This window comes from Gouania willdenowi, chromosome 24, assembly GCF_900634775.1.
Source record: "Gouania willdenowi chromosome 24, fGouWil2.1, whole genome shotgun sequence".
In the NCBI taxonomy this organism is placed as follows: domain Eukaryota; kingdom Metazoa; phylum Chordata; class Actinopteri; order Blenniiformes; family Gobiesocidae; genus Gouania; species Gouania willdenowi.
The window spans coordinates 3695567-3713777 of NC_041066.1; the positions used below are offsets into that span (position 1 = coordinate 3695567).

The following is an 18211-nucleotide window of genomic DNA, read 5'->3' on the forward strand; positions in this document are numbered from 1 at the left end:
TGCTTCTTCTTCCCATGCTTGTGTATGTTTAGTAAAGCCAGACAAAGTCTAACAAGTTGTAAACTTTTGTAAATTTCTCTATTGGTTCAGAAATTGTAAGCACTTGTAACAGCAAGGGATTGTAGATGTTGACATGTAGTTTAAAGAGTGAATAGTTAATTTTTTAGATGAGCAGACCTCTGTCTTGGTTTCTCCTCTTCAGATGCAGTGTGAGTTTCAACAGCACCTCAGCAATGAGACTCACCCTCAGCAGCTTCTGCAGGTACTCCACTGCCAGCCTTATTTTCTACACTACCCCATTAAAACCTGAAACCATGTCTGTGCCTAGATTCAAAAGCTGGAGGAACATCTGGAGATGACCAAAGAGGAAATGAACCAGCTGAAGTGTGAGCTTCAAAAACAAGTGGAACAGGTGCAAAAATGATTTGTCATTAGGAGTATTGATCACAAGAAGTACTGCTTACGCCTCTAACTCATACACTTGCAGCTTTGCAGTTTCACATATCCTTTGCCCGTTTACTGACATGTCTGGCGCACTCCCATCTGCATTAACATACATGCAGTCTGTCAGTGACGAGGAGCTACAATGAGCTGGAATAAGTAGAAAACAAATGGTAAAAAAATACAACCTAGTGGGAGAAAGTGTGACAGATTGGCTCCAGCCACAGGTGGGAGATACAGTAACCTAAATGCATTGTGCACTGCACAGATTTTTTTACAGCATGCAATCAATGCAAAGCACCAAAAGAAAAAAACAACAACTCTGTAAGCCTCATAGAGAAGAAAGGTGCAGACATTGGTATCACTACTTCAAAATGAAACAGGGCAAATGAGTTAAAGATAGCCGCACATCAGTCAGTGCTGTGGATCATCAAGGTGAATAATTAGAATCCAACTCAAGTCACAAATAAGTCACAGTACGTCAGCTCAAATGCTTTGCACTAATTAATTGCGCAGTTTGCCTATGAATGTATAGAGAGTGATATCAGAGATGCCCAGTATTCTATTCTAATAGATCAAAGTACAGATACCCCCAGTGTGTCAACCGTTCTGGGTTATCAGAAAATCAGAGTTTAAAAATATAAGTTCAATGTTTTATGTCAACTGCTTTTGCTGTCGGTCTAATGCAAAGAAATACAAAAGCACTCAGAGGGGCAGATTTACCAACAGTTTGTGCCTGTAAAACCATGTTGAAACGTTACTACACACGTTGATAAACAGTGCAAACCCCACACAGTCAGGATTAGTCTGTCAAGCATGCAACATCGAAAGCACAATCCATTTAGTGTGTTTGCCTCTGCTGAATATGTGACATGGGTGGATAAGATGTGGGTGGCAAAACATTGATTTTGTAATTACAATAATGCAGTACACGCAGTCACATTTATGAAACCTTTAATTCTTTGAGTTGCTTGTTTTTGTCTATGAGATTAGTACGTCTTACAGGCAGGTGGTAACTCACTGCATTACGCACAGAAATGCATCTGCATCTCCATGTCTCAACTGCACAGATGAGGTTCTGGGATTTAAACTAGTGGCAAACACCTTTGCCAAAGCATTGATGGTGACTGTCAGCCCATAAGCATCGCTGACCAGCTGTGTGATGTGAGCAGCCATGGCGTGAGGTTCACCCATATTCTGTAAAAGATTGGACAGGACAATCTCCCCGATGGAGTGAAGCTTTTATTTTTAGAGCTTCCCCTGCTGACTGGCTGTAGTATAGGTCACAAACCCCGGCCCCTCAATGATAACAGATGGAATGTGGGTCAAACTGTAAAGTTAAAATACTCGGCATATAATTTTTTCCCAAACCTAAACTCTGCTGTGATCATTAGTTATCATCCTACATTGTGTTCAAGTGCTCATTTTTCTGTGGAGTTTGTTTTAATTAAGTTATTTGAGGTTGAAAAATGGGATGTTGTATATGATGATGATTGACAGCCGCGGATCTTGCGTAGCTCTTTGTGGAGAGCAGTAACGTCATGAAGGAAAGTCATTTACCAATTTTTTCGTCTTCTTTGAGATCTCAAAATGAGTTTTTCTGCAGTAAACAGTTCTAAGCCATTGGTAGAATTTTCAGCGAGAAAGATACTTATGCTCTTGGCATAGCTGGGCTGCGTAAGTCATCAGGGCACTACGCTAAATGAGCGGGGCATGTTACCATGGCTCCTCCCGCCGGACCCTACTGCACAGACTCTGGTTCCAAAATTGCAAGATGTAAGCGCAGTATTTTGTCTTCAAGAACGTTGATTGGGAACAGCTACAGTGCGCACCCACTAGGTTCACCTCTGATCGTGCATTACAAAGCGCTAACCCAGACAGCTAACCTCTCAGGTGATGCCCAGTAGCTTCAAGTGCTGCAGACTAATTTCTTTGTTACTGCAGTAACTCAGATCAATGTTATCAATAGGTTTCTGGCCTTTGCCAAAGTGACTGTTTTCCATGTTATAGAAATGCCCAACAGGCAATGGAGCAACTTACATTAAATTAAGAAAAGATAACATTACGTTTTTAAGTCCATTCAGGTAAATGGTACTTTCATTTACAGTATATTGATTTTGTTTGCTACACAAATTCATATGTATTCACTAAATCAAACTAGTTTCCATGTTAAACCCTTTACATGAATTAAAAGCTATTTTAAATAGGGCGGTCTCAACTACATGTGCAAGACATTTTTCTCCCATTATTTTTCCCTTTTAGGAACTAGCACAGGACTGGTGAACACGCTGGATTGAATTTTGTGTGTGTGTTCGTTCCCACAGGCTACAGAGCTGAATGTGTCTTATCAGACTACCAGGGAGGAGAAGAAGCAGCTGGAAAATGATCTTTTGCAGAAAATAAGCACGGTAAGAAGTGCTAGCCAAAGTTCAGAAATATATTTGCACATTGTAACGTATCAGTTTTGGGATACAATCAATAAATTGTCAGTGATATAAGCCAAATACAGACAGGCTAAGAATGCATTTACTGTCTGTTTGCAGGTATCTTTAACACAAGAGCTTCTGAAGGCTGTTCAAGAAGAGCTGCTGGTTCTGAAGAACACCAAGGAAAATATGGAGGAACAGAGCAAAGAGAGGGAGAACTCTTACCATAAACAGGTCAGTGGCTCAGCTCTCTTTTTTTTCATTCCAACCGAGGGATGCATCCTACTGCTTCCTGTGACTCATGCAGATCAGAGGCCTGGCAGAAGACATGGAGAGTGTGAAATCAGAGAGGGATCTTCTGCTCTGTGAGATGGAGAAGAAATACCAGGGCTCAGTGAATGAAAAGGAGCTGCTAGACAGCGTGAAGATTCTCAGTGAAGACCGAGATGAGCTACAGGAGATCCTGAAAGGACTGAAGCAGGAAAAGCAGCAGCTCCAACTGCAACTGGAGAACACGACTGAAGAGCTGCACACTCAGGTTTGAATTCAAGCTTTTGTGTAATTATTTAATGAAGTTACGTACATTTTTGACCACTGTAGAACTTGTGAAGTTCAGGGCTTTAAATATCATTGACACACCAGTGGTTTATTCAACTTTGATTCTGTCTGTTAGTTTCAAATATCTGTAAATTAATTACAGAATTACACAAAGGAACAGGCATACTCGAGGGCTCTACACTAACTTTTCCAGTGGTGGCACTGGTGCGACTAACTTTCTCAGCACCAGCACAGAATTTGGTCGCACCTTTTTTTCCTTTTTTTTGAGTGGGGGGCGGGCGGGGGGCATAGCCCTGCATGCATGCTAATGAATAGTTGACTTAACTGGCGTTCCGTAGTTTTGTATGAAGTAAAGATTTACATTGACTCGACATATATTTGCTAAATGTTTTAATGTTTTAGTGCCAATATTAAGTTTTTCTGCAACAAGCAGTGGCTAAAATAACAGGTCATTTCTTTTATATAATTTTAAAAGAAGACGTAACATTTTTTTTTAAATAACAGCAAATCATAACAACAGGTTACATGTATTCTGTTTTTTACTTTGCAGAAAGGCTGTACTTAAATTAACTTAACAGTAACATAACCAACTTAGCGTCTGCATTGCTTCATCCAATGGAATTAGGGTCCAGCTCTTATAGTGGGGTCTCCTAACCGTCTTCCCCTGGTCAGGGGTCTGCAACCTTTACTCTACAAGGAACCATTTAACCTCACCACACCTGGATTAAAGTCCTCCTGGAGCTAAAAAATAACTCCTCATTTCAATAGTTTTTTTTTTTTTTTTTTTTAAAGCTATAGGGAGCCATTGCAAAAGAGTCAAAGGGCCACATTAGGCCCCAGAGCCGCAGGTTGCAGACCCCTGTCATGGGAGAACTAAAGCTGAACATCTGGCCTGGCATCATAGTCCATCAGTTCTGGTCCCTCCATGCTGGTTCTGATGAGCGTGTACACTATCTCTGCGCTAGGCACATTTTTCCTTTTTACTGCTGCTCTCAATGTGATCGCACTCTCACTGAAGGGCTCGTTAGGCCTGGCTCTGTTCGTGGACTGCGTGCACTCCAAAGGAGCGCGTTGTTGTTTATACTCGGTGCATTCACCATTCAGTTACCTGCAGCCAAGTTGTGTGAGCGCTCACCGTTTCCTCACCCGGGTCCGCGGGCATAAAGCCTAACCCGACCCGAGCCTGTCCCATTAACTTAAATTGTAGGTCCGAGCCAGAAGCATACTCGGCGTAAGTTATTATTTTATTGAACGTATTGCAGCCGGTAGATTATTAGCTCGGTGCCTCGCGCAACAAGGGGGGAAAGAGGAGGCACACACACACACTCACTGCAGCCCAAAAGGTATTGTAATGACGTGACTCGGCCGTTATCACAGTTTTACAGGCTTTAATAGAGGTCGTTGTAACACGCCAAAAATAAACAATCAAACACACAAAGAACCATCATACACTCACACTGCCGTGGGAACAGAATTGTTCACTCTTTTCCCGCTTACGCCCGCCCTTTCCCCAGCCTCCCAGCCAATCAGCACTCAGAACACCTGTAAACAAAAACACACATTGACAGAGAAAGCTGCATGTAACCATGATGCCTTCATTGCCATGGGAAATCTCAACATCAGTTAACCACTGAATACACAGGAACGTGACGGAGCATTCAGCCGCTCCATCCAAAATAAGGTCATCAATACGCACTCGCACGGATGCGACAAGATAAAATTTTCACTCGCACACACTGAAAATATACTCACATATGCGACCATTATGGTAGCAGTCTCGAGCCCTGTACTCAAATACAAATCTTAAAGGTTTACTAAGAAATGTTTTAACGAGTCACAGGTCTGTTTATTATGATCAGTCAAGCCGCAAGTCATAATACTGTTACATTCACAACAAAATATCCTCTTCATTTAAAACAAAATCAATATTCTAAAATAAAATAAATGGCATTTCCTTTTGACAAAATTTTTAATAAAACAAAACAGTACGAAATCTATATGAAGAAAGGGGTTGAGGAACAATATTCTTTTTAAAAATTGTTTTATGAACTAAAAGGACAGAGAAACAAAAACATAACATGCTAACTTATAACAAAATGTTACTTTCATTTTATTAAAAATCAAACCCTCTATGGAAACTTTTGTTAAATAAATTCATCAAGGTTTCAAGATGTCATATTGATAAAGTGTTTTCATAAACTATGTACACGGCATTTAATGAGAGAGAACATTTTGTGTCTGTTGCAAATACTTTGCCTGGGCATCACACCATGTGTGCCAAAGTTCAAAGACACTAATACATGCCCTAATTTGTGATTCCACTGTGGTACTTGTTCAGTCTGTTCTCTGACTGGTGGAAAAGTATCAATTAACAAACTGCTTCAAAAATGAAATTGCGAATCCGTCATTTAGCTTTTTCCATTTCCCCGTGCAGTGGAAAAAGCTTTGCCACAGTTCATCACCAATTTTACATCTGACACGCACAACCCTCCCATTTATCAGGGCTTTTTATATTGTAAGACAGGTGTACAAGAAATCTAAAATACCCACTTGTCAACCACCTACTAAATACAATTGGTGATAGGTGATTAGAATCTGGTAGGTCTACCCTTGTTGACATTGAAATGCTGTGAACATACCTACTAGGGCTGTTCAATATGGACCAAAGCTCATATCTCAATATTTTTTCTCAAAATGGTGATATGATATGAATCTTATTTCATTTCAAATGAAGTCTGACCCGAAAGACAATTCTTGGTTACATTTGCAGATTCAAAATGCCACACTGGCACAATTATTAACAAACAGCTGCACAATTGTGCCATTTTTGGCTTTTTCTCCTGTAAGGAACAGCATGTGTGAATTCTGTAGTGTGGCTTGTTTAGAGGAAGGTCTGGGTTAGCAGTGACTCCTAAAATGAATATTTTGATACAAATTAAGCTATATTATTTACATATGTATCAATTCCACACAAGCTGCGGTGAAGTGTATGGATGTCTATGAAACCAGGGGCTCTCAAACTTTTTAAACCATGTGCCAGGGGAGAAAATATTTCAAGGGCCCTTTACTGATCCTCACATCAATTAAACACAATTCACTGACATTCATTGGGCCCTTAAATGCTGTAGTAATGATCTGGTCTTTGAATGTTCCAAAGAGTACTTGGACTAGTCTTGTATATAACATAAAATGTGCATATAAACAAAATATGTGCACATTTATTTGAAAAAAAAAAAGCAATTAAGTTATTTTTGCCATCGCGCTTCAGTGATACAGCAGAGCGTCATGACCAGTATCATATACTGTACATGTTTTCTTCCTTCCATTGATCCCCACACCTTTGTAATGATATGACATGAATATTATTTTTTTCTTTTATTATTATTCCACGGAAACCAAGATACAGCTCGAGGACTCCTGGTGTTTTCAGACCCCTGTTTGAGAACCACTGTAATAGACATTAGAGATGACTGCCCATTTACACGTGCTGACCAAAACACACACACACACACACACACACTCAGGGTCATATGCAGACTGAGGGCCACTGCTGTAGAAAATGTGATGTTAAGGATTTTAAAGGTTCTATATCATGCAAACCAACTTTTTTGAGCTTTTATCCTTGTTACAATGGTAATTCCTTATATAAAACACCCCCAAAGTATTATTGGGCTTCCTTCCTGCATCTCTGAGCAATCCTCACTAATCCTGCTCTCTGACCTGCTGCTTTGCCCTCTTCTGAAAAAGGAACAGTTCCTGCTGCCGGTGCCGCGCCTCCACAGTGAACATACACTGCAGTGTATACACTATTTGTTCATGTGGAGGTGTCATCGCCTCGTATCGCTGATCTGAAGTGTTTGTGACACAATACGACGCAGCGGTTGAAAAAAAACAAATGATTATCACCTTAAATGCACTATTCCTGTAGTTAGAAGAGCAGAGGAGGAGAAGAAAGTGACGTATCAGCTTAACACAACTTAACACACCCTGAAGACGGATTCACAATACCAATAGCCACTTAAAAAGCCATGTGTTTTACTGTAATGTACAGTTTTTTGGCTGTGTGGATAGCAAAAGAAAATCGCTTTGGTGATCACTGATCTCCCTCAGAGCGAGGCATGCAGGCAAGTCAGCGTCTATACTATAGACTACTCTATAGACATGCCCACTCATGAATATGCATAAGCAGGCATTGCTCAGAAAGTCTGTTGTCAGAGGGCTAAAACTCTGGAAAACAGGCAAGTTTGGGAAAATAAACCTCAAATACTACGTTTTGGGGTTCTTGGAACAAATGGAGATGGGTGAAAAGTGCATTATATGGGACTTTTAAATGTATCTGCCCCACCATTGGTTTATTGATCTTTGATTCTGTTCATATAGATGAGCGGTCTGACAAAGAAGCTGCAGATGTTGGAAGCAGAGAGAGACCTTCTGCTGTCTGAGAAGACAACTGACACTCAGAGCTCCACAGAGGAGAAGGAAAAGCTGCTAAACAGAGTGAGGACTCTCAGTGAGGACAGAGATGAGCTGCTGGAGATCCTGGAAGGACTGAGGCAGGAGAAGCAGCAGCTCAAACTACAGCTGGAAGACACGACTGAAGAGCTGCACAGCCAGGTTTGGGATCATGCTTTTGTGTAATAATTTAAATAAGTTACATGTATTTTTGATCACTGTAGAACTTGTGAGGTTTAGGGCTTTAAATGTCATTGACACACCAGTGGTTTATTGAGCTTTGATTCTGTCCGTACAGATGAGAGGTATGACAGAGAAGCTGCAGATGTTGGAAGCAGAGAGAGACTCTCTGCTGTCTAAGAGGACAGCTGACACTCAGAGCTCCACAGAGGAGAAGGAGAAGCTCCTAAACAGAGTAAAAACTCTCAGTGAAGACAGAGATGAGCTGCAGAAGATCCTGGAGGTACTGAGGCAGGAGAAGAAGCAGCTTCAACTACAGCTGGAGGACCCTATGGAGAAGGTACAACAAACACTTGGTTTTCACAGACTAAGTGAGAGGAGTGAGAGCCACTTCAAACACTTAATTACATGTGACTTTAGAGCTCAGGCATTCAGGAGAGGTTGAGGCAGCAGGAGGTGGGACAAAAGGAATGTGAGGCCCTGAAGCAACAGGTAGGCTCATGTTAAATGCGATGTTTTAAATACGACAGAAAAAGAGCATTAAAGCCAATTGTAAATGTGATTCTGAAGTCCCGCAGTTTACTGTGAGCTCACACTGTGTTAATGACAGGTGCAGCAGCTGGAGGAGCAGCTCAGGCTACAACAGGCTAAAGCAGATGCTACACAGCAGGTGAGATCATCTCGTCTCTTCTACATAATTAAAGTAACTAAACCTCAAAGCCAATTTTTTTCTGCTGAATTCATATGTATGGTAGGAACTTGTACTTCCTCCTCACTTCTTGTCACTGAGTGTCCTTCTCCCTGGCATGTGTGTTTGAGGTGGTTTTTCAGGGCTCATAGCTGCTATTGTGTCTACAGGGTTGTGTGTGCATGTGTTTCTGTGGGCTGCTGTCAGACAGTGTCTTAACTACTCCAGGAGCAACGCCCATTATTGGGGCATTTTTTAAATTTGAAGCTTAGTGCACGTCAGCCTAAACCTGGGGGTTTAGTTACACTTATAGGGACTGTGTAATCCACACTTAGGGGTGGATTCACTAAAGGTTAAGGGGTATTAAAACCTGTACAAATGTCGCTCCACATGCTAATAAGGGTACAAACTCCAGGGAATCAGGACTGTGTGCATGCAGTGCGTTATTATCCATTTAGTTTCCTTCTGATGAATATGTAATGTAGATGGATTTTACAAGGGGCACAAAAAATGGGAGGGGGATATACATATAAGATAATGCAGTGGACGCAATGCAGTTCATTAAATCTGGACCTGTTTGCGGTGACTGCTTCTGGGCTGAAAATAGTACGACCCACAAGCTCATACGCAGAGATCATAGCTGCATTTAATTTTGACACAATACACAGCGAAGATTAAAAAAAGGCTCCAGTTAATCTTTCTTGTATAAATAAATAATATAAAGAAAACAATAGTGAAAGAAAATGCAGAATGAAGTGTGTGCACGCAAGTAAGAGAAACAGCTGGATGCCTAAGGCAGCCTATGTGGAGTCTAGTTTGTCTATGCTGTGGTGCAGAAAGTCCCTGTGCGTGGAGCTTCATGGATGTCGCTCCAGACTCACCACTCCAGTGAGCTCCTGTATCTTCCTCTCCATGTTTTGACTGTCAAACTCTCGTGTCGCATTGATGGCAAGAAGCGTCAGCTGCGTAATTGATGCAGCGATGGCACAATGTTCACATATGACAGTGTGCCTGACACAGCGCAGCTCAGGAACTCATCCATTTTCATACCCGCTTATTCCCGTTTAACAGGGTCGCGGGGGTCTTCCGGTGCCAATCTCTGGCTCTCATAGGGCGCCCTGGACAGGGCGCCAGTCCATCACTGGCAACACAGACAGACAACCATTCACTCTCTCATTCACTCCTATGGGCAATTTAGAGACTCCAATCAACCTTAGTCATGTTTTTGGATTGTGGGAGGAAGCCGGAGGACCCGGAGGAAACCCACGCTGCACGGTTTGAACATGCAAACTCCACACAGAAAGGACCCAAGTCCACCCCAGGGCTTGAACCCAGGACCTTCTTGCTGTGGGGCGGACATGCTAACCACTAAGCCACCGTGCGCCCATGATGTTTTCCATGGACTGATAAGAGCAAAGTTACAGGAACTGATGCGGCAGCAGCATTTTTATTTGTTTATTTTGTTTTCTACATTATTGAATGTTTGTGAAGTCCACGGGCGACCGTGGCTCAGGTGGTAGAGGGTCGTCTTCTGATCGAGAGGTTGGGGGTTCGATCCCAGTACCTGACTATGTGTCGAAGTGTCCTTGGGCAAGACACTGAACCCTAAGTTGCTCCCAGTGGTTGACTAGCGCCTTGCATGGCAGTCCTGTCCCACTGGTGTGTGAATGTGAGAGTGATTGGGTGAATGAGCTGATATGTAAAGCGCTTTGAGACTGCTTCAGTGTGGTGATAAAGCGCTATATAAAATCAAGTCCATTTACCATTTTACATGCCTGCAATTTAACTTCTTCAAATGCCATTTTGTGCTTCTATGCACTCACCTCTCCTCGTTGAATGAGCAAAATGTTCATTTAAGTAGGGCAGTCTTAACCACGTCCACACTCGCACCCATTTGTGCCGCAATGTTGGTGAATTTCACACAGCAGGTGAGGAAACAGCGCTACCTTAGTGAATCCACGCTTAGACTTCTATGCTCCTTTTGATCACAAAGTGGATAAAGATGTTTTGAAGGGTTTCTGTTTGTCCTTTCAGCTGCTCAGTGAAGCTAATGAGACCATGTCCAATCTGAAGGAGCAGATGAGTAGCTTCAAGCAGAGCAGTGCTAGTCCAAAGGAAACAATGTCCTCCAGGTTGCAGGCTTCCACTGAACAGCTTCAGGTCAGCTGTTACTCTTTCTTTGGCTCTTTTTGGGATTTTTGGCTCTAAAACTAGCAACTTTATCATTGATCAAAGGTTAAAATCTTTAATTGCTCATACACCAGCTCGTGTAACCATCATGGCTCCCTCAATACGTTATTGGTCATTGCAGGAGGTGTTTGGAAAAAGCCAACAACTTGTAGGTGTAGCTGCCTACTATAACCCAGAGATGTTGGAGTATAACCTCGGAGACTGTCTCAGTTTGCCTCATGCTTTCAAAGTATCTGTCCCCGAAAGCACCATAAGAATCTACGAAGGAATGCGTGAAGCCAGAAAGCCAACCATTGAGAGGCTGATAAACTTTGCCGTAAATATCCACATTTCTTCTCCAGTCTAAATTCAAAGTTGATCACAATCCCCTGAAACCTTGTATTTTGTGCTTCACAGGTTGAGGTGCAAACTCGAGTGCAGTACTACAGAAAGACGTTTGAGGAGATTGTAAGGATGGATTTGGAAATTTTTGAGGAGCGGCGGCTGCAGGATGTTCTCCTCTGCAGATTGCAGGCTCCCAACTTATCTATGAAAGAGCAGGACTTTTCCACAGTGTGGGAGCAAAGATTGAGCGAGCTGTTGGAAAAAAGGCAGCTTTACATTCAGGTGAGATTACATAGAAAGGTGTCTCTCTGCATGCTGAGGAAACATTGTTTGTTTGTTTTTTTTATTTCCTTTTTTTTTAAAATTATTTTTCCATTATCAATGTATAAAACTACAAAAACACAATCCCACACACCCCACCCCCACCCACCAGAACAAACAGGGGGAGACCATTGACTCATTTCGTATGGCTTTGCTACCAAACCAAAAAAACAAGTTAAAAAAAAAAGGGGCTCATCTAGGGGGCGGCATCAAGGAAAGGTGTTCTGGGGTGCTCTGGGGTGCCTGGTCTGTGTGCCTGGGGGCTGGCGGGGCAACTTGCAGCATCCCCTTGGTGCCCTCGGCAACTATGGGCATGGTCGCTGCTTCTGGGGGCGCTGCTCTTGGTGCTGCTTCCGTTCCGGGTCCTTCTGGCCTGGGGTCTGATCCCTGCTGGCTCTGGGCCCGCTGGCGGGTGCCCACTGGCTGCCCGTTTGGCGCGGCTCTGGCCGTCTGCTGGGCCTTGGCTCCGCTGCTGGGGTCTCGGGCGGGGGGCTCTCTGGGCCCTCCCCTTGGGGGTTGGGTGCTTGGGTGTGGGTGGGTGGGTGGGTGGGGGGCGGGATGCTGGCGGGGAGCTTTGGGGTTGGGGGTTGGGGTCGGTAGCGGGATGCGCTGGGTGCTCGGCTGCTTGGGGCTTCCTCGGATGTGTGTGTGGGGGGCGGTGGCTGCTTCTCAGCCTGGGATCTTGGGGGCGTCTGGGTGGTTGCTTGGCCGTGGGGGGGTGGCCTGGGGCTCCCTGGCCCCCACTCTTTCTGCTGGCCTGGCTGCATCTGCGGGCCCGGGGCAGTTCCTGGGTTTGCGGTAGCGGTTTTTTGCACATATACTGGTATACGATGCACTGGCACGCCTTGGAATGTGGGATAAAACTCATACTGGGCTTAACTTTAGACATGTTAATCCCAAATACCTGCTTTAGGTATTACCACTCACTCATTCCCCCTGTCCACAGCCACCACCATTATAGCTAAGCTTCACACTTGTCACTATACTGGCTTGATTACACAACATAATAACACAATATATTCTACAACTTCACATCTCACCCTCACTGTAAAAAAATCTATTCTCCCCACCCTTTCTATTTCCTACCTCGAGTCTCTCCTCCCTGCTCCCTTTCCCCTCCCCCTCCACTTAGGTGTAACACTGCTCTTCCTTTTTATATCCTCCCTCTAATAAAATATTTCTTACCCTTCCTTAGGGAGGGCTGGTGATGGTCAAAATTAAGCAATAAAATAAATCAATTTATTTAATTGCAATAACAAAACATGCATTGCTGTCTCATAATGATTGCACTTCTTGTAGTGTTGACCTTTGACAGCATGTGCAGACAAGAGAAGAAAAAAAAAGTTTATATTTGTGCGCCTTATTTGTGATCCTGTAAGACATGTTTTTATATGCTGCAACCTTTGATAGTTCATCAGTTCATTCATCAAATGGGGGAGTTCCTGGGGATTTCGAGTGTCTAAGCAGAGTTTGTTTTCCAATCATGATCACAGTCTGTGTCCAGTCCTTCAGTACATTTGGCCAGTTCAGCAAAACCTTTGAGTGTCTAAGAACATACAATGATGGACAGAAATCAAAGAGTACACCCAATACATTTTTGTATAAAATTATGTATTCTCATCCAAAACAATTGGATTTGTGGACAAGACCACAGCACATGTAATAAAGTACCATCACAGTGTTTACATTTCCAACATAGTGTTGAATCTAGCAACCCCATCACGTTGTTTGTTTTAGTTGCATGTTAGTTATGCCCAGTGAGCCCTGCATCTAAATCTGTCACACATTTGTGACTTTCTTTTAGAAAATGAGCAGCTCTAATGAAATTGTCCACTCCTCCCTGCGGTTATACTACAATGAGTTCCATCCTGAGCTACAAGAGCTAGACGTGTTTTTAAAGCAGCTGGTTGGACTGATGGAGGAGCCTATTGATTTTGGAAAAGTGAACGAGCTGCTGATCCGGGAGCGGGAGCGTCGGTTTGCTCTCGTAACACGATGCAGGGACATTCCTGTGCAGGTTAGTTTTACTCTCCAATGCACCCCTCAGAGGATTCTAATTCTGATCTTTGCGGTCACAGCTTTGTTTTTATTCTACAGAGCATCCTCAGTGAGCACAGTGCTCTGTTAGAGGAGCTGAAGAAGCTGGAGGCAGAGGCTGTTTCTCTGCTCCAACAGGAGAAGAATAAGAGATTCACGTTGATGCAGGCTCTGGATGGAGCTCCCCTGCAGGCTGAGCTGTCCCTCATCAGAGACAACCAGAAGCTGACTGAGCAGCTCCAGCAAGCTGAGCTCAAGCTTCAGGTATGTCTGTGCAGCTTTCGCACACGAGTATGTGGGACCACAGTGTAATCTCCAATATTCCTGTTTGTGAATTCCAGATTCTCAGTACTCAGAATGAACACCTGCAGGACTCTCAAATTAAAGCCAACAACAGGGTGAGCAGCCAGAAGGAGGCCACCCAGCTGCTGCAGACGGAGCTGCAGGACAGCCGTGCACTCGTGGAGGACAAAGAGAACACCATCCAGAGCCTGAAGAGCAAGCTGAGAGAGTCTGAGGTATGGACAGTCTCAGGTGTGCCTTTCAGCAGCAACTTTTCCTCATATAACCGTAACGGTCCTCCTGTTTTAGACTAACGTGCCTCCCGGTGTGGCCGAACTGGAGAAAGTGAAGATCAAGCTGATCCAAACGGAGGCCAAACTCGCCTCAACTTGTGACGAACACAAACATGAGTATGGACCCTTTCGCTCACTGAAGGCTTTCTGTGGTGTTCATGTCAGACTGAGCATGGGCTTAACTCCGCTTTCAGGATTCAGAGGATGAACACACTGCTGAGCGAGAAGGAAGCTTCACTCAGGAGACTGAAGGAGACGCTGAGGAAATCCCTACCACAAGGAGAAGACTCACGTAAGACCACAAGCTCTGACTACCTGTTGTTACACTGCTTTGTTCATTACTAAGGGCTATTGACAAAAATCCATAACAGTCGCGCTGACAAATTTAAATGTTGATAATTTAAAGTTACATCATCACATCATTTTTTGTGTAGAGTAAGTCAGTGGTTCCCAAACGGTGTGCCATGAGACAAGCTCAGGAGAACCTTTCAAATGGGACTGTGAAGTACTTTCTTTAATATGGCATACTGTATTAACACAGTGGATCTAAAACCACTATAAAAACTCAAATTCGAGTTGGAAAAAGTTAGGTTTTTTTTAACTATAAAAGTCACAAACATTTTTAACAAATCATTTTTATTGAATGTATAGCAAATCTTAAGTATATATTTCAAAAACTTATATACAGATGAATCAAAAAACTATTTACAGTGAAATGGAAGCAATGTCTCATGCGATTTTGTACAACTATTTACAAAAAAGTATGAATCTCACATACCTCTCCAACACAGTGCTGCTGAACCGTGGCTGAGCTCTAGGTTTTCTCTAGCTGCTGGTAGCAGCTGCCGCATTGTCTCGCATTAGGGCAAATGTCAGTTTGGAGCCAGAGTCTGTGCAGTCAGGTCCCAGTAGAAGCCCTAGTAGCAAGTCCCGCCCATTTTGCGTACTTCCCAATCATCGGCTGTCAATCAATGTTTTTCAAAAGGGTTCATGTTGAATTCAGTCCTACAGGGTGAAGACCTTCATGCCAGGCTGACCAATACCAGAGGATTGGGGGTTAAAAGCAGCATCCTGCTGGAAAAGACTAAACTGGAGGAGGAGACCAAGCGGCTTCATGTCAGGATCTCTGAGCTGGAAAGGTAGGACCAGAATGAATAGACAACTCCTCATACACGCACTGCTGTCAGGGTATTTTTCAGTACGTATTAACGTCCTAATGAGTTGGCGTTGGCAAGCAATGACATATATCATGGAAATTGTACAATTCTCAACCGTATTTCATCAAAAGATAAAACATTAAAGTTAATGTGGTACTTATTTCAATATATAATAGATTGAAATGAAATACTGTATACTGAAATATATAAACTGGTCCAACATTAAAGGTGCAGTCTGCATTGTTGGAAAGCTAGCAAGATTTGAGTTACCTCTAAGCTCCACTCGCCCCTCTCATCAGTTATCCGTCCAAAGCCACGCCCCCACAAGCTTTAACACGAGGGCAGAACAGTGCATTGTTGACGGTCCCCTTACCTTCGCTGCCCCGTAGATGTCCCACAGGGATCAGTCCTTGGACCTTTATTATTTTCACTGTACATCAAGAATCTGCCAGATGTTTGTCCCATTTTTAATAATGAGATGTATTTTTATGCATGGTCTGACAATCCACATGATCTCATAATAATAATAATTCATCAATTTTATATAGCGCATTTTTGGACACTCAAAGTCGCTTTACAGAATTAAGGGATTATTCATCACTCCACACTTAATGGTGGTAAACTACTATTGTAGCCACAGCTGCCCTGGAGCAGACTGACGGAAGCGAGGCTGCCAAAGTGCGCCATCGCCACCTCCGACCACAACCAACACTCACTTACACACTACATTCATACTAGACAATGTGGGTGAAGTGCCTTGCCCAAGGACACAATGACGGATATCACTGGGGTGTCTGCCACCCTACTGTGGCACCTGGAATTCTCAGTGGTCTCCCATCCAACTACTAACCAGGCCCAGACCTGCTTAGCTTCCGAGATCTAACAGGATCGGGCAATGGCAGGCTGCTATGGCCAAACTTACAAACGCCTTATCTAAGGTCCAGCACTGGCTTAAAGACAGCTGCTTTGTGCTCAATACTAAAAAGACAATGAGCAAGACATTCACAAAAAGACCAATATCACAAAACATTCTTAAAGTTTTTTTTAGATGGAGAGGTAATTGAATTAGTGTCTCAGTTCAAATATTTGGGAACCATACTGGACTCTAATCTAACCTTAAAGAAACATATAAAAAAAGGTTGTGAACTCAATTAAATTTAACCTCTAAAACTTTAATCCTCTGGGGCCGAAGGTGTTTTTGCTGTTTTTCCACTGCGTTTCATTTTACCTTTATATTTCATATAAGGAAATCCATAAAGCTTGCTTGTTTGCTATATTTTTTTCAGGAGAACCTCCCAAATGTGACTGTGAAGTACTTTCTTTAATATGGCATACTGTATTAACACAGTGGATCTAAAACCATTATTAAAAACTCAAATTCGAGTGGGAAAAAGTTAGGTTTTTTTAACTATAAAAGTCACAAACTTTTTTTATTTTTATTGCTTGTATAGCAAATCTAAACTATATATTTAAAAAATTTATATACAGATGAATCAAAAAGTTATATATAGCTATTTACAGTGAAATGGAAGCAATGTCTCTTGTACAACTATTTACAAAAAAGTATGAATCTCAAATACAGGGGAAGACAAATTATTTGTGCCTCATTGTGTTGATATAAAACAATAAACAAATGTACTCGACACTCCATTAAACTCCAGTCTCACTCACTACACACTAACTAAACAGTCAAATCACAGTAATAATCACTATTATCTCAAATCTCTCAACTCACTCACTCTTTCTCTGTTGAAAACAAAATTCCTGCTATATGTGGACATTTTGATTGGACAATGGCCTTCTTTTTCTCATCCAATAGGAAAAAGCTATAATGTGACGTTTCAGCGTTGGTCTTTTTTGCTGCACAACACTTTCGATTTAGACACGCTCTGACAGCTCAAGAAAATTTCACAGAAAAACACGTGCACATTTTCCTTCATAACTCCACTTTTGTTTGGCCTATCAACATAATTTAAAGACTTGTTTGTAGTTTGATATCCACACTTTCGACCCAGGTTGAAACAAAGATCCAAGGACGTTGCGCATTGCCGCTATTGGCTTTTTAATACGGTCATGTGATCAGGACGTGCCGGCTGTTGGCCCCAGAGGGTTAAACAAATCAGGCCCTATATTTCCACTACTGCTGCTAAATAATACCTTCATTGTATGATCCTTTCCAAAAAACCCAATTCTTCACACCAAATTTTAGAGAAATGTCATCATTTCAGTTTTAACAACTTTAGAATTTTTGAGCATGCCTCCCTCATCTATAAATCTCTGTCTTTGTGTTATACTATGTCCATGTCTGTATCTTTTATTGTAATTGTCTTAAATGTATGAGGACTATGGATGGAAAGTAGCTCATGGCTAAATCTGGCACATTTACACAAAGTATTGTGTTCATTAATGTGCACTGTCCTCTCCAAATAAACAAATAAAGTAACGTAAGGAGCCCCAGGCCACCCCCCACCACCGAGCAGATGCTCCAGAGACCCCAGCCATTGCCCCCACATACACACCCGAGAAAGCCTCAAGGAGCTGGGGACCCGATGTATTTGTTGTCTCTGCAACCCTACCTGTTGCAACCCAACAGGTCAAAATGTGTGAACCCACCCCCCACCCTGTAATGTGGGTGTTAATATCTGTGTTTAGTGAATGTATGAGGTGCAATTAAAAGAAAGGGGATGTGTGGAGCTGTGCTCCCCACCCAACCTTTGTGTATGTGGTGCATTAACTCCGGAGGGTAGAGGCAGCGATCATACCCTCTGGAAGGTGGTGTGTTGAGGTGTTTAAAATTGGAAGGATTGGCAGGGCAAATTGAGGTGGGAGTGCCACCCCTGTGCCACTACCTGGTAACACAAG

The 18211-nt window shown here is 42.7% G+C and overlaps 1 protein-coding gene and 1 pseudogene across 2 annotated transcripts in view; one reads left to right on the forward strand and one right to left on the reverse strand.

Moving 5' to 3' along the window:
* The window catches only part of cenpe (centromere protein E), a 56902-nt gene that overhangs the window by 27161 nt on the left and 11530 nt on the right, over positions 1–18211 (forward strand). For both annotated transcript variants that reach the window (XM_028440146.1, XM_028440147.1), the window contains 18 exons: positions 203–262; positions 329–412; positions 2766–2849; positions 2985–3101; positions 3175–3405; positions 7806–8039; positions 8176–8397; positions 8478–8549; positions 8668–8727; positions 10780–10905; positions 11057–11251; positions 11332–11541; positions 13385–13597; positions 13678–13881; positions 13959–14135; positions 14209–14309; positions 14387–14484; positions 15196–15331. In XM_028440146.1, the coding sequence (XP_028295947.1) occupies positions 203–262; positions 329–412; positions 2766–2849; positions 2985–3101; positions 3175–3405; positions 7806–8039; positions 8176–8397; positions 8478–8549; positions 8668–8727; positions 10780–10905; positions 11057–11251; positions 11332–11541; positions 13385–13597; positions 13678–13881; positions 13959–14135; positions 14209–14309; positions 14387–14484; positions 15196–15331 (2624 nt within the window). The remainder of the gene's footprint in view (positions 1–202; positions 263–328; positions 413–2765; positions 2850–2984; positions 3102–3174; positions 3406–7805; positions 8040–8175; positions 8398–8477; positions 8550–8667; positions 8728–10779; positions 10906–11056; positions 11252–11331; positions 11542–13384; positions 13598–13677; positions 13882–13958; positions 14136–14208; positions 14310–14386; positions 14485–15195; positions 15332–18211) is intronic.
* On the reverse strand, positions 16152–16269 carry LOC114458146 (uncharacterized; annotated as a pseudogene).